Source organism: Miniopterus natalensis, chromosome 1 (assembly GCF_054644295.1).
Source record: "Miniopterus natalensis isolate mMinNat1 chromosome 1, mMinNat1.hap1, whole genome shotgun sequence".
NCBI lineage: Eukaryota > Metazoa > Chordata > Mammalia > Chiroptera > Miniopteridae > Miniopterus > Miniopterus natalensis.
Genome location: NC_142081.1, coordinates 23,834,970 through 23,860,777, shown reverse-complemented (window position 1 = coordinate 23,860,777; position 25,808 = coordinate 23,834,970). Strand labels below are relative to the sequence as shown.

At 39.1% G+C, this 25,808-nt stretch overlaps 1 protein-coding gene across 1 annotated transcript; it reads right to left on the bottom strand.

Moving 5' to 3' along the window:
* Positions 1 to 1,297: 1,297 nt before the first annotated feature.
* On the bottom strand, positions 1,298 to 16,099 carry LOC148094051 (cytochrome c oxidase assembly protein COX16 homolog, mitochondrial). The gene is made up of 4 exons (XM_087819504.1): positions 15,976 to 16,099; positions 13,582 to 13,653; positions 4,661 to 4,723; positions 1,298 to 1,619 (listed from the first exon to the last, which is right to left on the bottom strand). Exons 1-4 carry the CDS (start codon positions 16,042 to 16,044, stop codon positions 1,503 to 1,505), a joined length of 321 nt encoding a protein of 106 aa, XP_087675630.1. The 5' UTR covers positions 16,045 to 16,099; the 3' UTR covers positions 1,298 to 1,502.
* Between the last annotated feature and the right edge of the window lie 9,709 nt (positions 16,100 to 25,808).

Here is a 25,808-nt window from a genome sequence, read left to right as displayed (position 1 = left end):
ATATAAGGAGTGAAGCTTAAGTAGAGGTTTTATTTTGTTTTGTTTTTGCCTATGAAAACCAATTGCCCCCTCAGATAACTAAGTCTTATGAGTCAGCTCTATCACAAATTATCACCACTAGATAATCAGCTTGCTTTGCTTTTTGCTAACACTGACCCACTGAAAATAGGTATTATTTATTATTTTGTTGTTGCTAATCCTCACCCGAGGATATTTTTTCCATTGCTTTTTAAAGAGAGTGAAAGGGAGGGAGTGAGCGAAAGACAGAGAGAAAGAAAAACACTGATGTGAGAGAAACACATTGACTGGTTGCCTCCTGCATGTGCCCCGATCAGGGCTGGGGATCAACCTGCAACCCAGATACCTGCACTTGACCAGTAATCGAACCCAAGACCCTTTGACACACGGGCTGACACTCGAACCACTGAGCAACGCTAGCCAGGGCAAAAATAGGGATTTTGATTGCGGAAGAGGTGGGTGGATTTATAAATTGTTTTGGCAATTAACGTAGGGAAACAAGGCTGAAAAGAAGAAACTGAGTAAAAAAAACTAACTTTCCTCAATTCTACCCTTTTGCCTACCGTTTAGATCACAGCAAATGCTGGCCCTGGCCGGGTAGCTCAGTTGGTTAGAGCGTTGTCCCAATACACCAAGGTTGCGGGTTCAATCCCCGTTCAGGACACATACCAGAAGCAACCATTGGGTAAGTGGAACAACAAATTAATGTTTCTCTCTCTTTCTCTCTCCTCCCCTTCCTCTTTCTCTCTTAAATCAATAAAAAATAAAATAAATAAAATAAATCACAGCACATGCCAAGCTAAAAAATAAACTAGTTAATTTGCATGTCAAGGCATAAAGCATACCTTCAATCAGTGTTTCCCAAACTATAGTCATCTGTGGATTACCTGAATAAATTTGCCATTTCTGCACATAATATGTAATATTCCACGACTTTTGTTTTAACCAGGAAAGTATCATTGTCTTAACCATATTAATGGTATCAATACAATCATTAAGTGATGCTTTGGAAACTGATTAGCATACCATGTGAGGTACTATAAGTAAAGACAAGATTCTTATCAGACTGTGCTCAGTATTATCTATGTAGGTTGATACAACATCTCTGCTTGGTGTTCCTATGAGAATTTGGATCCAGACACTATTCTCATTAGGAATCAGGCTGAAGTGTCAAAATGCTGCCCTGGTGGCTGGGGGAAAAGGAGCATGGCTGTGTATTTGAGAGCGGGAAAAAAGACAATTGTTAAGCAGCAGTGTTCACATTTGTATTGCGTGTTATAAAACATATGTGGTCAACATCTGTTACTTTCATTTGCAAATGGCAGAGTTGGGAAGCAAAAAACCTGTACCTGATCTTTTAATCATGACTATCTGTCACCAAATTACTCACATCCAGGCTTCTGCAGATCTGGAATTTTCTTTCCACCAGATAGGAGTACGTAGTGCAAATTCAGCTGGTAACATTAAAAAAAAAATCAGCATAGTCAAGCTGTCTTAGTCTTTAAGATTTCTGGACTTCGTCCTTGGAGGAGATCAGGATCTTCCCAAGGCCTGGGTCCTCGAATATTCTTCCAGTCATCAAAAGCAGAATCCTTTATTTTCTATAGAGCCACAAAAATTAAAGTATATATATTAGTGTAGGGGTCCTGTGGCTTTCATTAGGACATCAATGAGCAAGTGAAAAGAATCCAAACGGCCCTCACTTATAATTTTAGTAAATAAATCACTGCATATCAAGCATAACAACTGAAGTGACATATTTCTTAGGATTAGGAATTTTTCTTGCTTGCTATCAATGTAAATGCCCATCTTTTTCCCTATCACAATAAAACGATTAAAATAAAATTTTTAAAATGTACATGCATTGTTTTTGAGAGCACAGAGAAAGGGAAGAAGCTAGGAAAACAGAAGTCCAACTCCAAAGGCTGACCCAGCAGAATAATGACCAGCATGCATTAGCAGGAGTGACAGTAGTAAGTGAGAGGAAAAGAACAAAGGTGGAGACCCCGAAGGCTGCTAGAAGGACAAAAACAGACTAAGATGATTTGTCCTGCACCTGAGAAGTGAGCATGGGCTCAAGAATGAAAAGACATTCCCCAGAGCTGCCATGAGCAAAGCCCATTCGGGTAATAAAAACTACTTAGCTACAGTTGGATCACTGTACCTTCCGTCAGTGTGAAATGTCTCCCAGGCATAAGAATAAAGGTAGGATAAAAGGGAAAAACATGAGTGTTTCTTCACCCTTCCAACAGTAACTTCCATTCATCTGCTTTCACTGTTCTAGACTAACTGAGTGAATTAAATAGAAAAAGAGGCTCAGAGAACACAGGATAGCTTATATCCAAAGACAGGGAATAAAAGAAGTTTACCTTGACACTTGGATACTGAGCTTTACTCTTTTACTAATGAGCTGTATAACCTTGGGCGAGTAACTGAAGCCATCTGGGCACTAATTCCCTCATAAGTAATAATAAAAAGGCTGGAACAAATGGTCTACGTGGTTTCTTCAGGTACCAAACTCTACGGTTTCTAAAAGAACTAAAATCCACTCTGAGACAAACCCTCCACAGCATCACTACTGACACAGTACTCATATATTGAGAAGTAGCAAGTTATAGGTTTGAACAAAATAATGGGGAAGTAGTGAATGAAATCATTCTCTAAATTCACTTATAGTTTTACCAGGAGTTTATATTGAATATATATGGATGAACAAAATTTTATTAATTTAATGTGCAAGAAAAAAGTAAATTATTTTCAAGTATAGTTATGAAATCATCCAAAATTATAAAAAGGTTTTAAAAAAAGAATAATAGCCTTCACCCAGATAACATAAGACACACATGCTCAAGAGAATTTAAGAATAATTATTGGATGGGATACAAAGTTGGCAGAACAACTTCATGTAAAAGTGCTCCAGTCTTCAGAGATCTTTGGTGAATAAAAGATTCTCTGTAGAATTCTGCAAAACATGCAGTCGTTGAAGACTAGGCTGTATGAGCCCTAGGTGGGCGAGACCACCTAAGGCTCACTAGTTAACAGCCAACTGCTATAGAACTGATTGTGGAACAGAGTCAAGAAGTGCTGAGGAAAAGCAGTGTCAGTACTGGATTTTCAGCAGTTGTCACAGTGGACTTAATACCTAGTTGCTTCCTTCACAGCCAGCTGAGACACCAAAAAGCTGCTCTTTAGGAATAAGAATGATGTCAAGAGAAAGACCTACTTAAGACTCATCCAACAAAGCTTAAAACTAAGTAAGCTCTGACAAGATCCTTTGGGGAGACAATTTGAACAATGAGACCTACAAAACGGGGTTTAGGAAGCACCAAAGCCTTTCCACAGTTCCTCCCTTATAAAGCACAAAACCAAGTTCAAAATAATCAGCCAATAATTGAACTGCCTGCTAAAAGTTCAAATCTCTTCAATGTATTATTCACAATGTCCACCTTTCAATAAAAAATGACCAAACACACAAAGAAACAGAAAAATACAGGGGTAGGTTTACATAATACAAATAAATACAATAATAAATAAATAATAATAGAAGAAACTGTTTCATGTACACTGTACTTGCAGCTGTCAACCGACTTTTGCCCACCCCTGTATAATTCATAGGTAAAAAATAGAGAGAGACATCGTCCTCCCTCATCACATTCTATGATACAATGTGTAATTTATTAAACTCTCTGATTTATGCTAATCAAATGGGTAGGAAATGACACCTCATTATAATTTTAACTAACATTCCCATTATAAGTTGAGCATCTCTTCAAGTTTAAGAAAGATATTTATTTCCCTTCCTCTGAACTCTTTACAATGCTTCGCCCATGTTCCTACTGACCAACTGAATGGCTGAACTTTTCCATTTTGATTTGTAGATGTTCTTCATATTTCAATGAATTCATCATAATAAAGATAAATATTTTTAGGATTCCTCACTTAACTACTGACTTTATATGCTTTTTTTTTTTTATTTTTAGGCTGAACTTCTGAATTTTTAATTATGAACTCACCAATCTTTACTTTTAAAGCTTCTGGGTTTGGTATCACATTATTTTATTTTATTTTATTATTTTATTTTATTATTATTTTATTTTATTTTTTATTTTATATTTTATTTTATTTTATTTATTTTTTAAAAATATATCTTTATTGATTTCAGAGAGAGGAAAGGAGAGGGAGAGAGAGAGACAGAAACATCAATGATTAGAGAGTCATTGATCGAGCCCACACATCAGGCATGTGCCCTGACCGGGAATCAAACCCCGATCACCTGGATCCCAGGTCGACGCTCAACCGCTGGGCCACGCCTGGTCGGGCGGTATCACATTATTTTAAATAGGCTTTTTTGACACGAGACCACAAAGAAGAATGTTCATTTTTTTCCTCCTCGGACTTTTAGCATTTTGGGTTTTTATTTGTAAATTCTTGATCCATCTAAAACTTATTCATTTATAGTATATGAAATATACATCCATCTTTGTTTTCTTTTCAAATGACTACATAGTTGTCCCAATACCATATAGTTAAGGTAAATGTTTTTTCTGCACTGTTAATCATTGAAGTTTACCTTAAGGCAGACAGAACCAGTCACTGACAGGGAGGATTGTTACAAAAGAAAGACTATATTAACATACTGTACCTCATACTCTGATTCCAGTGACATTTTATTCATTTTCAGTCTTTTTTCTAACTCAGGATCAATCTGTAAAACAGAAAGAGGACCTATACATTATTTAAGTCTGTAGGATTTAATTTTCAATTTAAAGTTATATAAGGGATGGCTAGGTTGGTATGGTAGATGACAAACACATGGCAAAATCTCCATCATCCATCACCCATCCATCCATCGAATCGCATAATGATAACTGATGTAGTACTACCACCACCACTACTACTAACAGCAGCTAATGTTTACTGAGGACTTGTTATGTACCAGGCATTTTGACATATAAATACCTCTTTTATCCTCATAAAAACCTAAGGTAAGTATTAGTAGTATGATCACAACTAAGGAAAGTAGGACACAGGGAGTTTGAATAATTTGTCAAAGAGGCAGAACTTTGCTCTGAACCTTGGCCCTCTGCCTGCATGCTATTCACCGCCACCCTAAATTATGTTATTACACAAAAATGTTATGCTAATAAATAGAATGCTGCTCTTGAAAACAAAAAAGAGCACCTTCCATGTACCGAAAACAAAGAAGTATCTACGAAAAAATTAGACAGGATTCCACGGTGGTGCCGTATTACCTGTGCATGGCAAAGTCTTTAGGAAAGAAGAATGTGATTGCTGAAATTAATAAACCAACAACAACAAAATCCAAATTAAATTAAATGGGATAGCTGAATAGTGACTGAACACAGCAACCAAATTAGTGCACTAGAAATACAACCTGAGGATTTCACTAGAATGATGCACAAAGAGATGGGATGAATGAAAGGTGTATTATGAAAGCTAGATCCAAAAGTTCCAACATGTCTATTAGGGGTTTCAGAAACAGACAGTGAAAAGAATGGAATAAGGGCAATAAATAATTAATCAGTAATTAAAAAGAAATGAATCCTTAGACTGAAAGAACACAATAAAAAATACCCACAACAAAACAAAAAAAGCCCATCTTAAGTAATAGCAAAACTTTAGAATATTAAGGATAAAAAGAAAATCTCAAAAGAAAAATAAGATGAAAAGACAGATTACTTACCAAAGGGATGAGAATTAGAAAAAAAACCTCAATTTTAAATGCTAAAATAAAATGAAACTATTCTTCAATGTTGATTATGGAGAGATTATTCTGAACCTCAGTTTTACTTTTACTATATTCTTATTTCTTCCTCCTTGGCTTCTACTTGATTGAGGTTTTCTCTATCGCTGTTTTGAGTGGTAGAAATACATATAAACATATCAATAATTCCAGTAAATATTGAATTTCATCTATTAAATATTTTTCTGACTGAAATTTTTAGAAATCCAGCTATATACTATACTATTTATGAGAAATGTACTTAAAAAATAAAAGCACAAGGTTGAAGACAGAAGGTTACAAAAATGATACAACACAAAAAATACTAGTGGGGGTGGATATTCAATACATAGCTATATATATAGTTTATATATACATAAAATATATAAAATATTTTTATACTTTTGTACATAAATTATATATACACATACACTTATATATATTTTAATCCTCACCTGAGGAGTGAGGATATTTTTTTCCATTGATTTTAGAGAGAGTGGAAGGGAAGGTGGGAGGGGGACAGAGCGAGAAATGACGATGTGACACAGACACACGGACTGGATGCTTCCCACACGCACCCCAACCAGTGGCGGGGACTGCAACTCAGGTACCTGCCCTTGACAAGAATCAAACCCTTGATCCTCTGAAGGACAGGCTGATGCTCTAAGCACTGAGCAACGCCAGCCAGGGACATACCAATATTTTTTTTAACTTACCTTTATTGTTGTATTACAAATGTCCCCTTTTTCCCCCATTGACCCCTTCCACCCTGTACCCCTCCCTCCAGGCCTTCAACCCCACTACTGTCTGTGTCCATGGGTTATACACATAAAGTCTAATGTTAATCTCTCACCACCCACCCCTGCCTTCCCTCTGAGATTCTTCAGTCTTCCATGCTTCTATGTCTCTGGATCTACTTTATTCATCAGTTTATTTTGTTCATTAGATTTCACATGAGTAAGATCATGTGACACTTGTCCTTCTCTGACTGGCTTATTTCCTTTAGCATGATATTCTCCAAGTCTCACCATGCTGTCTCTAAGGGTAAGGGATCCTTCTTTTTTACGGCTGCATAGTATTTCATTATGTAAATGTCCGAGAAGATGCTTGATATAATTTCAATCTTCTTGAACTTGTAGAGACTTGTTTCGTGTCCTAACATGTAGTCTATCTTTGAGATGTCCCGTGTGCACTGAGGAGAATGCCTATTCTGCAGCTCTGAAGTGGAATGTTCTGTAAATGTCAATTAAATCCATCTAATCTACTGTGTCATTTAGAGTCACTGTTTCCTTGTTGATTTTTTTGCCTGGAAGATCTATCCAGTGAAGTCAGTGGGGTGTTAAAGTCCCCTACTATGACTGTACTGCTGTCAACCTCTCCTTTAAAGTCCTCCAGAAGGTTTTTTGGGTTTTCTTCCAGCCTGTTGTGAGCCTTTTGTTCCAAGGTGGGTCTCTTGTAGACAGCACATATTTAGGTCTTGTTTTCTTATCCATTCAGCTATCCTATGTCTTTTGATTAGGACATTTAACCCATTTATATTTAAGATTATTATTGATAGGTACTTATCTGTTGCCATTTTATTTCTTTAGGCCTATGTTTCTCATTCTCTCTATTCCAACTTCTTATTACAGCAGTCCCTTTAACATTTCCTGCAGTGCTGGTTTGCTGGTGATCTACTCCTTTAGCCTTTCTTTGTCTGGAAAGCTCTTTATTTCACCATCTATTTTGAATGATAGCCTTGCTGGATAGAATAGTCTTGGATTCAGATCATTGTTTTGCATTACCTTCAATACTTCATGCCATTCCCTTCTGGCCTGTAGGCTTTCTGATGAGAAATCATCTGACAGCCTTAGGGGAGCTCCTTTGTATGTAACAGATTGCTTTTCTCTTGCTCCCTTTAATATTCTCTCTTTGTCCTGAATTTTTGGCATTTTAATTATGATGTGTGTTGGCTTGGGCCTCTTTGGGTTCTTCTTGCTTGGGACTCTCTGTGCCTGCTGAACTTGTGTGACTTTTTCCTTGACCAGGTTAGGGAAGTTTTCTGCCACTAGTTCTTCAAACAGGTTCTCTAACCCTTGCTTACTTACTTTTGACCTCTTCTGGCACTTCTACGATGCAGATATTGTTGCGTTTAATGCTGTCCCACAGCTCCCTTAAACTGTAGTCCTGTTTTTTAATTGTTTTTTCTTTTGGGTTCTCTAATTGAGTGATTCTTTCTACTGTCTTCTAATTTGCTGATTCAATCCTCAGCTTCCCCTAATCTGCTGTTCATTCCTTCCAATGTTTTCTTTATTTCTATGTCATTCTTAATTTCCTTCATAGTTTCTATATCTTTTTTCATGTAATTGAGTATCTTTATGATCAGTATTCTGAACTCTGTATCTGATAGATTGCTTATCTCCATTTCATTTGGCTCTTTTTCTGGAGACTTATTCTTTCATTTGGGGCTTGTATTTTGTCTCCCCATTTTGGCTGCCTGTTTGGATTTGTTTCTATGGATTAGGTAGATCTGCTAGGACTCCCAGGCTTTGGGATGGTCTCTGGTGTAGGCCAATGTCAGATGCTCTTTGTGACTGGCCTTGAGTACCCTGCTTGAAGTTTCCCACACTTCACAGCTTCTTGTTCCTTCTGCTGGGGATGAGTGTGTTTGGACAGGACCAAGATGGGTACCAAGGTCTGCTTTTCCAAGCCCTGGGTCCAGAAGGAAATCAGGGAGACACCCAAAGTACCCAGAGGCTGTTATTCAGTTTCTTAATGAGCCTCAGGCTGTAGAAACTACATAGGGTGGGGCCAGAGGTTTTCCAGCAGGGTGGGGTAACTGCTTCCCCCCCAGGCAGAAGCTGCTTGGAAGGTAAATTTCTGCCTGAGAAAGAAGTCCTCTGCCTTATGGGGGAATGACTCAGCACCGGAATCCAGATGGCTGCCCTCTGAGCTCTACTCCCCCAACCAGCCCCCCTGGATTCTCCTCCCACTGCTCTAGTCCACTCTGCCTCTGCCAGAGCCCAAGGTGAGTGGCTGCACACAAAAGTTTGTGTGTTGGCCCTTTAAGAGGATGCCTGCATTTCCAGCCACCTCTCCCTGGCACACAGAAACCCTGCTGCTTTTCATAGCCAGATGTTATGTGGGTACCTTTCTCAGTCCTGGTGCTCTGGGCTGGGAACCCAGTTTGGGGTTAGGCCCCAGAGTTCTCAGTGGGAACCCCCCACAGCTGAGATATCCCTCTGAACCTTCAGCTGCTGCCTGTGGGAGCCCGGCCAGCCCTCTCGCACCTCCACACTTCCTACCAGTCTCTATGTGGTCTCCACTTTTCATCCTTGATTATGACGATGCTCCCCAGCTAGTCTTCAGTTGCAGTTGGTTATTCAGGGCGGTTTTTCTGGATTTTAGTTGAAATTCCAGTTTGGTCCTGGGAGAGCTTCAGTGTAGCTTCCACTCAATCTGCTGCCATCTTGGATCTCTCCATAGCAATATTTTTAATGGACAAAAGTTTCAAGGAAAACAGCATCAAAAAGGAACATTTTATATTCATAAATGGAACAAATTTTCAAGATGATGTTAGAATTATAAAATATTACATGACTACATCGCTTTGAAATTTACACAGCAAAATATATAAAAATATAAGTAATACACAAAACATATTAGAGGAGCTTAATATATCTTTCCGAGAAAGTAACAGATCAAGTAAATTATAAACACGTATGACTTTTGAAGATATGAGTAAAATAATTACGTTCTTTCTAATAGGTCTATACAGAATTTTGAGCCCAGCAAATTTAGATTGCCATCATCCCCTCAAATGTACACATTAACCTGGAATAATTGCCCCGACTCCCCAAACATCCTTCTTTACCTGAAGATGGTATTTAAGGAGATGGCTTGGAACATTTTGGGGGAGCGTTTTACTAAGTTTTTCTGGGTATCTCCCATGTATATAGGAGGTATACATATTATTAAACTTCTGTTTGTTTTTCTCTTGTTAACCTGTCTTTTATTACAGGCAGAATCTCAGCCAAGAACCTAGCAGGGTAAAGGGAAAATTATATCTCCTCCCCTACAGTTGATTGAATCACTCTGAAAAATACTTTGGAAATTACATACATACCCTACAACCTTTAGTTGTACTTGTGCAACAAAAGAAATAGACAAGAATGTTCAGAACAGCATTACTTTCAGTAGGCAAACTGCGAATCAACCCAAATGTCTGTCAATGGTAAAATGGATAAATAAAAAATGGTAACACTTAGTGGAATACCATATAGCAATGAAAGAATCACGGGGTCAGCAAGTATGGCCCAAATCTAGTGTAAAAATTCATGAAAAGAAACCTGATTTCAAATCAAGTTGGGAGGAACTCTCATGATCTACGTTGATCATGAAGCCCAACAGGAACAACTCTTTGTTTATAATAGCTCTCCCAGCTTCCTCTTTTCCCAATCTCAAGTTCTTTTTTGCATATTTTGTAGTATGCTCTGTTTTGGTTATTTAACTCCCTAATCCAGCTGTACGTGTCCTTCCATCTGTCATTAAAATAACAATCATTTAGCTTTCTTTTTTGGTGATGTCTGGATCATACTGGCATTGGTACTGTAATTTTTCTCATTTCTATTATCTGAATCTTAGGAAACCTGGTCACTATACTTGTAATGTTAAAAATTAAACCAGCACTAATTCCTTGCAAAGTACAACAGACAAAGCCAAAAAAACACACACACACACCAAAAAAAAAAAACTGGTAATGCTCAGGATTACAACACACTTAACTGCACACTTATATCGTATTACTTGGCATGAAGCAACAATGGATGATATATTATTGTGAATCCATGGCTGTCAGCATTAAGAATCAGGAGATAAAAGAGCAATGGCCACTAAGGCAGGAAGAGAAACTATGTCATATCTATTTCATACTGAAATTGAAAGCTACTGCTTTCAGTTTATTTTCTTAGCCCATTTCATGGTTTCTATTTTTTCTTTTCCAATTAAAAAAACGTATTCTTAATTATAGTTCACACACACAGTATATTAGTTTCTGCTCTACAACATAGCGATTCAACATTTACATACCTTACAAATCGATCACCACAATAAGTCCAGTAACCATCTGTCACCATATATAGTTATTACAATATTATTAGGATCTCATGGCTGGGTGGGCCAGGGTATTCTAAAATTCTAGAAAACTCTGTTCCTTATACTTTGCATCACATCCCTGTGTCGTCTCATGGTTTCTATACTTCCTTTTCAACCTTCTACACACATGACTGAAAAGCAGGAAATTTTGTGTCCTGGGAAGCTGGACTTTCAGTCCTAAAATCAGAATAGTTCCAGGCAAACTAAGATGGTTGGTTACCCTGAATCAATGCCACCTTTCTCTACCCATGTCAAAACTTCTCAACTCAACTTATCCTCTCTTGCTTCTTCTCAATCAAATTTGTCCTCTTAACCCCACTTTTGACCCCCTCTTGAATTCAACCTCAGCAATCTCGCTCTCTTGACTCCCCCTTGATCTCAACTTCTCAAACCTTGTAACACCTGTCAACCTCAACCAATCTTATCCTTAGTCCCTCTCAAATTTAGTTCACCTCATCCTCTCTACCCTGTTTGAGCACAACCTCACTCAATGACTCGACTTTATCTCAGTTTAACTTCTCAACTTCAAACAACCTAGTCTTCTAAATCTCAGGTCCTGCTCTCTGATCCTTCTCACCTGAACTGTCCTCTCAGCCTCCTTCCACAGACCTTGACCAACCATACCTCTCAACCTTACTCTCTTGACTTCAATCAACCTCTTTCTCTCAACTTTACCTAATTTTGTTCTCTTTACTTTAACCCCATCTTCTAGATCCCCCGTTATCCCAATCTCCTTCATTCTCTCTCCTTAACTTACCACCACCATTTATCCAATCCTCAAAACCAAACATCAAGTCATCGGAGATTTATTCATATTTTTATATTATGTATATCACATTAATCATCAAATACTATGTTTGCTGCTAAACTTTTTTCTGGAACCCATTTATTTCTCACTATCTTCATTGCACATTTTATTTCAGATTCCATTATTGTTCATCTATACTACTGTCAAAGCATCTGAATAGGTCTCTTTGCCTCCAGTTAAAACAATCTCTTCCTTACTATCTTGCTCCCCCAAACACCATCCACCCTGTACTATGCTGCCAAAGAGATATTTCTAAAATGAAAATCTGACCATATACTTAATACTCCCTCTGTTATAGAATATTAATCATTTCCCCCATTTAGCTCTTACTCGTTCTTAAAACCTGAATTCAAAGGTTGACACCTCTAGCAAACCTTCCAAATACCCCATTCCCAAGTCTAATCTGTATGCCTCTATTTGAAGTTCTAGTAATGTTTTATGCAAAATTCTAATATAGCATTTTCCTGGGCACTGTTATATGTTTGGGTACATGTTCACATTTAGATGTCTTCCAGCTGCAATTATGCCATAAGCTTTGTAAGAATCAGTTTCTTAAATATTTATCTGTAGGATCTAATACATGATAAACATATGACAACTTTCATCTTAAAGCAAAACGGAAAAGAATTCCTCAATAAAATAATTGGGATGTGCCCTGGCCCGAGTTCCCAAGTGGTTAGAGCACTGGCCCACACACCAAAGGGTCTCGGGTTCAACTCCCAGTCAAGGGCATGTACCTGCGTTGCGGGTTCACTCCCTGGCCCTGGTTGAGGCAGGTGTGGGAGGTAACCAATCCACGTGTCTCTCTCATATCGATGCTTCTCTCTCTCTCCCTTCATCCCTCCCTCCCTTCCAGTCTCTCTGAAAAGCAATGGAAAAAATATCCTCAGGTGAGGATTAACAACAACAAAAATTGGGATGCTAACAGATCTTTTAACTCAATTGATAATTGCCCTATTCCCTTATAGAAACCATTGTACCATATTCTTTTAAAATGTAATATTCATTCTAATACCTATTGTCTTTGAGACTAGCTGGAGTTGGTGTTTCTCTTAAACCATAAAATTAACTGAGCAACTTGAATAGGCCTTTGATACTCTTTACTTTAGCACCCATGTTACTGAGGTCTGCTAACGAAATTTATCTATTACTCGGAGAAAAACAAATATCAGATGTGTGCCACACACAAAAACTACCTACTTCTCAATCAACCAGAATTCTTGTGTAACACTTGACTTGAATTTGACAGTAATTGGGTAATCACTGAGGGTGGGAATACTAGCTCTACCCTCAGTAGTCATATGACCTTAGGCAAGTTACTTAAGCTCTCTGGGCTTCAGTGTCCTCACCTATAAAATAAAGACAACCATATAGATATGAACCAGTACAGTCTTCCACAAAGGGATACTTATAAAAAGATAAGTATAACTATTTATAATGAAAAATAATTTTTCTTTCTTTTACTATAAGTTACTAAAGATGCACTACAATATAATTCATAAAATTACTGGTATTCATGTGAAATAGCTAATTTAAAACTGAAGTAATAAAACGGAGTGAAATTGTTGTCCCATGTTCTTTAGTCCCTTCTAAATCCTAAAAGCAACTACATCAGAGCACATGTTGTGGCAAAAAAGCTAACAATATTGCAAATTTTCTAGTGAATAGGAGAAAAATTACTAAACTCTTCACATTTCCTGATTCATTTCCATGTGATCATTAGTGTTGTTATAAAGAGTAAGAAAGAGCCCAATCATCATATATCAGTCCTGAAAGGCTAGACAAGACTCAGACTGCTTAGTATGCTGAGTATACACATCTCCTAAACCGGAACATACATATACACAGACACATGTCAAACTCCAATTACAGTTCTTACTTTAATCTTCACAGCATCATAACGGATTTGTGAAAACTCACGAAGACCAAAAGAACCTCCAACAATCAACAGCTGAAACAAAGAAAGGAAACAATTAAACAAAACAGAAGGGCAGAATTCAGTCTACTGATAGATTACTAATCTAAATGCCCCAACAGCGATAGATTATACAAAATCTTATAGATTATTTTTCCTGGTTAATTACCATTCACCTTTCAGAACAGGTGCTTTATATACTGTCACTGGGAAACATTTTAGCACATTACCAAATACCAAAATCAGTACTCCACACTTGTACCTGACCTTATGGTTTAAGTATCATCACAAGCATTTTATTAGTTCATCCTTACAAAAGACATGTGAGCTAAAGAAAAAATCCATTTAATAGATGACTTGTCCATGATCACAATGGATAACGCCAGGAATAAAATTCTGGCCTTGTTTCTTCAAGACCAGAATTCTTTCAATTTTATATTTTACAAAATAAGCCAATGGAAGAGCATTTTTCTCCACTTCCTTAGCAAGTGATAAAAGAATCTCATGGAATATGCCATATCCCTCAGTATATGGTCAATCTTAAAAGAGCCCTCGAATTGTCATTGTTGCTTTATCATCCCATCAATAATCTAATGGGCTTTAATTCTTAATCCTAAAGCTGCAAAAGTCTAACACTTGGAAAAACATTAAGTTTAATCCCTATCTTCCTTTCTATATCAATATATTAATATTACCAATTAAAGAAATACAATGCCCTAGCCGGTTTGGCTCAGTGGTTAGAGTGTCAGCCCTAGGACTGAAGGGTCCTGGGCTCTATCCCTGCCCTGGTCAGGGCAGGTGCAGGAGGCAACCAATTGATGTGTCTCTCTCACATGAATGTTTCTTTCTCTATTTCTGTCTCCTTTCCACTCTCTCTGAAAAGCAATGGAACAAATATCCTCAGGTGAGGATAAAAAAAAAAAATACAAAAAGACATAAAACATCATGAAATATAAAAATTTATCATTTTGAAGTTGGAATATCAAAAAAACCTTGAGACTACAAATTTCAAAACCCAATAAACCTGACCACATAAAAATGTAAAACATCTATCCCAACAAATACATGAAATTAAAACAACATAAATCAAAATACAACAAATCAGGTACATATCTGTGATTTATAAGCAGCTAATATTTGCAATGTTAATATGTAAGAATTCCTTGTAAAATGAAATAATTTTTGTCCCTTAGTTTCAATGCAAAGACACACCCCTGGTTTTCCTAACTCCTTCTCAGTTTCCCTCTATTTATTCCTCACCTTTCCAAGTTTCATACCTCTTCTACCTATTCACAACCAACACTGAGTCCCTAGGTGAAGTCTTCCAGTTCCATGGATTTAAATGTAGCCTCTATAACCTAACAGCCTCCAAGTGTACATTTTCAACAGGAAATAGCCCCCTGAACTAAAGATCTGCCTTCCTACTGGGCATCTCCACTTAAAAGTCTAGCAAGAATATACAAATTAACATTTTTTTAAAAAGCCTTCTGATTTTTACCCCAACACTCTTTCTACCCCAACCTGCCCCTAATCACTAACTAGTTCACATCCCGGAAAATGTCGATTACTTTCATCCAATTGCTCAAGCCAACTTCTTTAGTCATCTTTAGCTCCTCTCATTCCTATCTCACATCTAACCCATTCCGGAGTTGTCACCTCTACTTTTCAAAATATTTCTTGAATCTGACAATTTCTGACCATATCGTTTCCTAATACTGTAGTCCAGGCCACTATCATCTCTTTCCTGGAGCACTGTCATCACGGTACCCACATGTTACTTGGGGGGGGGGGGGGTCTGGTCTTTGTCCTGGGTTCCTGGGAGGGAGCTGCTAACTCGGAATTTCCTGAGTGCTTTAAAAATATAAACATCGACCTTTCGAGGGCCGCTACGATGTGGCAGGCGCCGCGCTAAACACTCAATTCACAAGGTTTTACTTAACAACAACCCTGGAAGAATTAAGCCAGTTCACAAACTAGGAAGCTGAAACATGGAGATGCCCGCAACCGTACAGTTACATTAAGCAAATCCGTCTAGTTCCAGAGACCCGGGCCACCGCCAAGCTGTAGAGGCGCGGGGCGGGGTGTTTAGTGATCATTCAGGTTTGGAGTAAAATCTGGTTCCTGCGTCGCTCTCGGAAGCACCACGGAAGGTAGGAGGAGGGGCCTCGAGATCCCACTACCCGGAGAAGACTAGAAATAGGGCTGCCTGAAAGCTCCCAACCTACCCCAGCCCCTTCCTAGCCCGGGCATCAGTTCCCCGCCTCTCGAGCTACAGGTACCCCGCGGTCTCCATCCGGCCAAACTTGAGGTCCCACCCCTTCCGCAATCCCGCCCCCACACTTTTTCTCCAGCACTCACCAGCATGGGGACCCCGTAGCGAAGGGTCTTGCTCTTGCGCAAGGCGCGCGTCGTCGCGCGTGTAAACATGACAGAACTCTCCGACCCGCCCGCGCACCCGGCCAAGCAGGCCCCGCGCGGCCCCCCAAGTCTCAGCGGCCCAGGCCCCCTCCCAGACCAGGACGTCCTAGGCGCGTCCCCTTCCCTCAGCCTCCGGCCGCTCGTCCGCTCCGGCCAGGCCTCCGCCAGGCAAAAGCAATCGAGTCATCGTAACACACTCGCGCGGCCGCCCGGAAACCGAGCGTCAGAAGTTTGGTTCCGCAGGCCGGCTTGCTACAGGGACTTAGGGGTTTCAGTCGCCTTGGTGCTCGTCCTCCAGCCGTCTGGTGACCGGTACCGCCCACGCTCTGGGGTCTTGACCGGCGTCTTCTTAAGACAGTGCCTAGGACGTAGCCGCTCGATAAAGTCAGCTAAAGAAAAAATAAAGTTGGAGATAGTTTCTATAGCTATTTAAATGGCGGATGGGGCCCGGCCGGGCGTGGCTCAGTGGTTAAGCGTCGACCTGGGATCCAGGCGATGAGGGTTCGATTCCCGGTCAGAGCACATGCTCGGGTTGTGGGCTGCAGCCGATCAGTGACACTCTAATCATTGATGTTTCTCTCTCTCTCTCTCTCCCCCTCCCTTCCTCTCTCTGAAAGCAATAAAGATGTATTTAAATAAATAAGTAAATAAATAAATGTGGGATGGGAAGTTGACCAGCTTAATAGAGATTTTGAGAAATAAATCGCCACAAAAGATTAGGCTGAATGGTAATCAGTATAGTATCTTGCTAATCACTGAACCTTTAATGCTAATGCTTTTACTATGAAATAGCCTATACTCTTCATTTATGAATGTCAGTTCCTCACTCATTCAAACTATGTAGCACATCTTTATGTGGATCATTAGAAGGCTCCAGGAACACAAAGATGAAAAGAGGTGATCCCTGCCTTAAAGATGCTGGCAGTCTAATGGGCACACAAGTGAACATGGGTCTAACTGCTGTGAGAGCTCAGGAAACAGCCCCCATGTGCCATTTACCAGGGCGAGTCAGAGAAAGCCTCACCTACCAAGAACTACATAGTCACTCCAACTTTCTCAGCAAGGAATTTGAGGCCCTTTGTGATATGACTTTGGCCTGCCTTTTCTGCCACTTTTCCTCATCCGCTCCATACTCCATTCTGGAGGAGATAGCCTTCCCTGTGTATTTCAAGAACTTCCATTCCCACACAGTGCAGCTTCAGGAACACCAGGTTCTTGAATCCTCCCTACTCCACAGGCAATGTCAATTACTCCCTGCTTGGGCGGTCCAGTAGCCTTTGACTAATATACATCACCGAGCATCATCACTGTAGTTTTAGTATATAAAGTCATTGTCGCGCTGCATAACATGTAAGCAAAATGAAAACAGCACAGTGGGAAGGATACTTCAGTTTGAATTTGAAACTTGGGGTTTTCCTTTTGCTTCTGGACTGAGGAAATGAGTCAAACCTGCCAACCACCATCACCATCCCCAAAAGCATCACCTAAACTGAATCAAGAGAGATTTTGGAGTATAAAAGGAAGACTGCTAATTCCTTTCCTCACTCCTATTTCTCCAACCTTTCCTCCAGTCTCTCCAAGGAAGAAACACCTTGCAAATCTGAAACAGTAAGAAAGGTGGGAGGACGTAACCTGAGAAGTTTGGGAGTGCTGGGAGAAAATTCTGTATATTTATGGGGGAGTCTGGAGCATTTGTAGAATGCAGGAGAGTTTAGGATTGAAACGATGGGCTTATAAACAGGGTCGTTATGGTTTATAAATAAGGTCTCCTTTAATGTTGTGATTCTTTTGTACTTTATTTTGGATTGTTTGACTTACGCTTTTTGTTGTGTCTTTGTTTAATCTGTGTGCAGAGAAGGAACCATACAGGGCCGTAGGGTTTATTAGAGAATGTATTGTGACATATGCTAGATTTGTGTTTGGGATTGTTTCTCTCCTCATTCATCTCCTTTGATATTTCAGAACTCCGACAGCATCCAGGTTAGTTAAGTGTATTATTTTTCCCCTTTCCCTCAGATCATAGATTCCAAGGGCACTATTCTAAAAGTCTAGACCCTTTTCTATCTTTTAACTACAAAAACATCACCATACTGGATCCAACTTCAATAAAGCTTTTGTACTCAGCTAGAGATTAACAATGGATTAAATAATACACATATACTCTAGGTAATACTATAGCGAATCATCTGTCACTCCTTCCAGATGAAGCATGTATTCAATTTAAGTGAATACATGTCTTCAGCCTCTCATTTGTTCAATCGTTCTAATAAGCATTTATTGAGAACCTTGAGATGACCCTGAAAATGCAACTTAATTGTAAGAACTACAAGTATGCTGGAAAATTGTCAGGAGACAAATTTGGGGTCAATGAGGAATTTAAGCACCAATTGAATATTATTATATAGGTGGGAAACTCTATTGTCTATGTTTAGTGCCCACCTGAAGTATCACTACTTGTATACATCAGTTTCTTTTTTTAAATATATTTTTATTGATTTCAGAGAGAGGAACAGAGAGGTAGAAACATCAATGTTGAGAGTCATTGATCAGTTGCCTCCTGCACACCGCCCACTGAAGATCGAGCCTGAAACCTGGGCATGTGCCCTGACCGGGAATCAAACCTCGATCTCCTGGATCCTAGGTCGATGCTCAACTCCTGAGCCACACCTGCCAGGCTACCTCAGTTTCTTTATCATCGTTTTTTTACAGTTCTCAAAAAACAACAAAAAATCCACACACAAAATAGCTCATCAGTATGGCCTCTACTATCTTCTCTGAAATATGACTCAAATCCCATCTGTGCATTTCCAATGTAATAAACAATCAAAATGTTTACTCAGCCATTATAACTGTCACACTTCCAAGTGGGAAGATATGAAAATTTACATGCAGGAAACAAGGCATCTCCACCACCCAATCCAGTCCCTCAGGACTGGTTATGTTCTTGATCTCTAGGTACATTATCCTCCAGTATCTGCTCTACCATCACTTAACTCATGCAGATACATGAGAGTTATCAAAATCACCACTCTTGAGGACTTTAGCACTGAGGTCAGGCTTTAGAACTATGGCCAGATCTAATGGCTTATGGTATGAAAAGATTAGTTACTTCATGAATCTTTGTATGATTCCATAATTGACATCTAATATCTAATTTGATTCACTCAAAAACTTTATAAAGTTTGAAAGAGCATGAGTGCATATTCATTTTGCAGGTGAGCACATTGAGGCTCAGAAAGATTAAGAGGCTTGCACAAGGTCCCACTTTGTAAAGTAGTACAAATGCCCCAACTGGTACTAAACTTCCTATAGCATTTGACAACAGTATCTCCTTCTTAAATGCCCTCCTCCTGTGACTTCCAAGGATGCTTGGCTCTCATGGCTCCTCTCCAGCTTCAGGACTTCTTTTTATCTCCTTCAGCTTTGTAGACTGCAAACTGGAGTCTTCGGCCCTTTTCCACCTTTGTTCTGCCCCAGGGACTCTCAAACTATAGTGTGCACAGAATCCCCTGGAGAGCTTGTTAAAACACAGATTGCTGGGCCTCATCCCTGGTTTCTAATTCAGTACGTCTGGAATGGGACCTGAATATCGGTTTTTCTAACGGGTTTCCAGGCACTGCTGCTGCTGGTAGTCTGAGGACTACACTGTGAGAACCACTGCTCTATTCTCTTTCCCTAGGTAAACTTAACTTTCACCTTGGCTTCAAAGGTATCACAGTGTGGATGACTTCTGGTACATTTCCAGTAGCCTCCATGGTTCTTGTACACCTCACAGTCAACCTGCCATGAAGATTTATTCCTTCTTCCCTTCCTCCCTCCCTCTCTGCCTTCCTCCCTTCCTTCTCTCTGTTCTAATTTCTATGGCTGGAACTAGAGGGGTTAAGAGTTGGCTACTCGGTTTCCAGTTCAGTCCAAGATTAAACCAGTTAAAATTAAGTCCTTGACGTTATTCAGCTACGGAATCAAGTGTTTCTCCTTTAACACACATTTCTCTTAAGATAGCGATCGTTAATTAACATTCTAGTTTTAGAATTATTTGTGTATTGTCGTATTACTTTTTATGGAATATAAGCTATGGGATGAATGGGGCCACGTCTAATACGTTTCCGTCCTTCATGACTTCCTTTGTAGTTCTAAACCACAATCCACGGTTTTTGGAAAAACAAAGAAAGTGGCAACAGGGAAGGTAGCAAGAGCATCCCATATCATGCCTTACCAAAGAAGAATCTGTTTTACACTTTGGAGAAAATCAAAGCTAACTCTTCCGTACAGATTAATGAAGCCAAAAACATTCACAGTTAATTGTATTGTTTTGAAGTGCACTGTTACCTAGATTGCAATGAATTTCATCAGGTAGAGCAAATCAGGAAAACTCTAACCTTCCAATTGCCTGGGGACTAAAGCCCATCTGAAAGCATTCTAAATATTGTCAAGGTAACTAGGGTTCCCTTTTGGGGTAGGTGGGTGTGTGTTTTTGTGATGTACGTCAATGGTGACAAGAGATTTTATCTATTGAGATTTATGTATGAAAAAAACTTTGCAGAAAAACATATTTAGAAATGTAAAGGCAAATGTTTGACTCTTGAGCAAGTAACATGTGTTTTTATCTCAAGATAAACTCTGAAAAGGAGACCGTTAACAAATGGCCTGTCTGCACGTGTGTTTTGTTTTGTTTTGTTTTGTTTTGTTTTGTTTTGTTTTGTTTTGTTTTGTTTTGTTTTAAGGGCTTGAGTAACACTGTTGTCCACCACTGGTTAAAAAAATGTCAAATATCATTGTACATATAAAGTTTTGTATAAGTCAAAACACAGTTCATCCTTCAATAGATGATTGGATAAAGAGGTGATATAAATATATATATGCGCACACACACATATATATACATATATACATGCACACACACACATTGGAATACTACTCAGCCATAAAAACAATGAAATATTGCCATTTGCAACTACATGGATAAATCATGAGGGTATTGTGCTAAGTGAAATACATGGAAAAGGACAGGAACCATATGATTTCAATCATATGAGGGATATAAAACAAAAAGCATCAAGTGAACAAACAAACAAAAAAGCAGACTCACAGATACAGGCAATGGAATGGTGGTTAACAGAGGGGAGGAGGGTGCGGGGAGGGTGAAGAAGGTAAAGGGGATCAAATATATGGTGATGGAAGGAGACTAGACTTCAGGTGGTGAGCACACAATAGAGCACATGGATGTTGTATCATAAAGTTGTACACTTGAAATTTACATAGTGGTATTAACCAGTGTTATCCCAATAAATTTAATTTTTTAAAAATCCACACTGCACATCCAGTAAAACTAGAACTTGACACCTCAAAAGTCAATCTACTTCCAAAAGTAAGCCCTTCAAAATCATTTTTAATTAAAAATTTATAAATTTATAATTTAATTTAATAAATTAAAAATTAAAAATATTTTCCCATTTTATTGAGATATGACTGACATAAAACTTTATGTAAGATTAATGTGTACAACATAATGTTTTGATATATGTATATATTGCAAAATGATTATCACAATTAATTTAGCTAATATCCATCACCTCACATAGTTATAAATATTTTTTCTTTGTAATGAGAACTTTTAAGGCCTACTATAATGGTATTAGTAGCACTATTTTGAATAACCCCCAAATCAAGAAGGATATAAAAATAAAAATTATAGCCCAGCCGGTGTGGCCCAGTGGTTGAGTGTTGACCCGTGAGACAAGAGGCCACTGGTTCGATTCCCGGTCAGGGAACACGCCCAGGTTGCGGGCTCAATCCCTAGTAGGGGGCTTGGAGGAGATAGCTGACTAGTGATGGTTCTCTCTCATCGATGTTTCCATCTCTCTATCCCTCTCCCTTCCTCTCTCTGTAAAAATCAATAAAAACATATTAAAAAATAGAAATTAGAAGTTATTTGGCAATTAATAAAAAAGAAAAAACTTTCTGTGAAATCCTATGATGACAGAAAATAAGCATCCAACTTATAAAAAAGAAAACAACGGCCCCCAAAAGAACCCAAAGAAAGTATAAAAAGAGAATTAGTCAAAATGAAAGCTAAAATAAAATAAATGGAAGACAAACAAAACCAGAATAATTGATTAATGTAAAACCAAAAACTAGTATTAGAAAAAATCAGTATATTAAGAAGAAAAATTAAATCTGTTAGGGATGATACAGAAAATAAAAAAACATAAGAAAGTAAAAAGGATCATATGAAAATTTGAAGTTCTAGTCTATGAACAGCTAGATACTTTAATAGTTTTGTGATAAAACATAAATGATCATTTAAAAGTCAAACAACAGTTAATAAGGAAATTGGAAATTTACCATTAAGAAGGGCTAGGCCCTTGGCTGTGGCATAGAAGGAAACATTCATCTTAATTGAGCCAAATCATAACTATCTTTCAAAAGTCAAGGAAAAACTGGTCTTTTTAACAAACAGCAGGGTGAATAAGTTGGACAAGGTTTATCAACAGCGGGAGTAAAATATATTTTACTTATTTCTCAACATCCATCACAGCACGTGTTCCCTTGGACAGATACTTTATGATCTTATTATCTAAAAGAATTCACCTTTATTTTCCTTAGCGCATCGCAGAAAATGACAACTGTATTAAAAGTCTAAAATAAACTTCCCAACCCCCTAAGATAATGCTGAGATAAAGAAAAGCTCTTTGTACTTTCCTTATCTCAGCAATCTGTCATTCACTTTGTTCTGCCAAGACAAGCACCAAAAGGCCCCTGAGTGCTGCTGCTGAATTTCCCTAAACTTGCACACCAGCAGCCCTCCCAAAACAGCCAGATTAAAATATGCTTGTTTCCTGTACCCCAAACCCTGTGCAAAATTTTATTCCTCTGTTAAGATCTTACTGGAGATTATTCTATTGATGCTTTTCCTGGTGCCTTAAAGGAATTTATCATTTCATGGACCTAAGCCTTTCCCTCTTATTTTCTGTACCATCCCTGAGCAGTTAGCTACCTCTTTTGCCAAATGTTTGAAGGTTTTCAGAAGAATTTGAGTTCTTATGGCCTGTCCTTTATGTCCTCTCTGGGTACAAAGCTCTTCACTGTCTATATATGTTGGGTGTCTCTCAAACAAAAAATTATATCACTTTCTGTGTAGCCCCAGAGTTGATGCCTGGGGAAAATGTAGAAACCCAAGGGAAAGGCTTGGAGACCTGAGCAATAATGAGACATGGACATGGACAACAGTGTGGCGATTTGGGTGGGTGGGGGCATAGGGATGGAAGAGGGCATAAATGGCGATGGAAAAAATTAAAATAAATAAAATGTTATTTATAATCTTTAAAAAATTCTTTAATACTGAGAATAGTGTATACAATCACTCAGTAAATGTAATGTATGTATAGGTTTTTGTGTGTGTTTTTAAAAAGCAAATTTGGAAACAACTGTGAATGAACAAGTAGTTGGTATTAGGACAGACTGATGGATGGAAAAGCTAGATGTTAACTGGTTAGTTTGTGCATGTTTCTGTGAGAGGCATGTTGGGCTGTGGGGAGAAGGTACCTGAAATACACAGTGACCAGGAAGGGGTGTAGAGACTGCATGTAAGGAACCAAAGTCTAAGGGGCCTTTGGGACCAGATAAGCTTGAAAATAAGGAAGGCTTCTGAGGAAATGACGCTAAATTGAGAATTTAGCCAGAAAAATCAATGGGGCAACAGACAAACTTTTGAGTTTGTGGAAAGACCCTGATGTCAAGAGTCTGGCCTTTCTGAGTCACTGAAAGGCCAGGGAAAAGAGGGGTCAGAGAGAAAGGGTGGGATGTGGAGTGAGATGGGTTTGGAGAAATAGGCAGGAATAGATGGCATGGTGCCTTATAGGACTGAAGCCTGAGGGCAATGGGAAACTTCGAGGGGATTTTAAAACAGAGGAGAGACATGATTGAATCTATGTTTTGCCAAGATCTCTAGCCTAAGAAGGACAAATTGGAGGGGGCCCCGGTGGGTGGGGAAGAGGGCAGTTAGGGAGCCGGTGCAGCGGCCCAAGTGAAATTGAATGGTAGTTTGGACTAAGATTCAAGGAACGATGTGAGAGGTCAGGAGCAGTCATTGGGAAACCATAAAATGCTTAAAGCAACGTGTCATTGAATTTAATAGGCCTAAGGACCACTCAGTGCCCAGGGTCATGTGACATGGCTGGAGACAGACCAATAGACTTTGCTTTAGATAATAGTTGCTGCCCAGAAAAGCTGGCTTAAAACTTTCTTTCTAAAGAGTGGTTCCTTATTGACCATTAAGGTCATGTATAAAGTTTGAAGTGCAATTCCACTGTGGTTGAGGATGGATGAAAACTGCCACATGGAAGAATCACTCTGTTAACTGCCTGGGGCCCTGGCGGGTACACATTGCCACACCCTAGCAATGCAGTAGGGCTAGCCATTGCCTTAACTAGTCATTAATGATGTAAGAAAAACAGCCAGCCAAACTTGTTAGAAAGGTATATAAGATAAAATGAAAGACTTTTTGTGCATGGATTTGGTGGTATCTGTTTTGGTTGCTTGGGCTTTTTTTAAAAATAAAATTTATTGTTGTTTTCCTTCCTTCCTTGTTCTTGGCTGTTTTCTAGATAGTTTAGATTACCTTTGGATAGTTCAGCCATTTCTGTAGGTTTGGGAGTAAAGGTAGAAATTAGAAGGACAGAGAATCTCCTATGTTAGTTGTGCATTCACTATGTCTTTTATTTTCTCTATTTTGAATCTTTAACATCTGACCCTCCCAGGGTCAGCCAAATTTTAGAGATCGTAAACAACTCTATCATGAACTCACTCTTCTTTTTTTTTCTCCCCTCCCCTCCCCTCCTCTGCCCTCTTTTCTTTTCTCCTCACCTGAGGATATTTTTAAAATTGATTTTAGAGAGAGAGGGAGAGAGAAACATCAATCAGTTGCCTCCCGCACGTGCCCTGACTGGGAATTGAACCCACAGCTAGGTGTGTGCCCTGACTGGGAATCAAACATGGACACACTTTTCAAATATAAACCAACCAATCCAGAGCCCACACTCCAACCACCTTCTTTATTGAGCTCTCACACACAGGGTCATTATCTACGTGCCTAATCAACCCAAGGCCAGGTACCAGACAACTAGGGACAGCCCCTATGCCACAGAGACCTCGGACATTACTCACACTAGACAATCCACAGTCTGCTTGCCTGGCCTTGCCTGTTCCTTCCCACAGAAACCACGATAAAGGTTCTTGCCCACAGGTCTTCCCTCTCCCTCTGCCAGGTGACCAATGCCATTGCTCCCCTGTGGCCCCACAGCAGGGTGTGTCCCCTTATCTTGGGAACTGTGAGTAACAGACAATCCTTTCAATGTCAGTTGTCTCCTGATCTTTTGGCCTTATGTACCTCACGTATTCTGTTAATACACACTATTTAAAACAGGTGGGAGAAAACTACCAATCCCTTCTTATTCCCTATCTTCTATCTGCACCCAAAGAGACACTATTTTTTGTAACTACTAGCAAATAATTGTTCCATGAGTAAGTTTTTTCCTACAAACATTACTTTCTTCTTAAACTCAAAAGGCAAGGAGCATAGAAAAAGTTTTGGTTCTGGCTTCAAACCTTGAGTGTTAAAACCCAATGATACTAACAAGGAATGGTAACTTCTCATCTCTAAAGTTCTATTTTTCCATCTTTAAAATAGGGAAATAGGGCAAGCATGGCTCAGTGGTTGAGCGTAGGCCTATGAACCAGGAGGTCATGGTTTGATTCCCGGTCAGGGCACACGC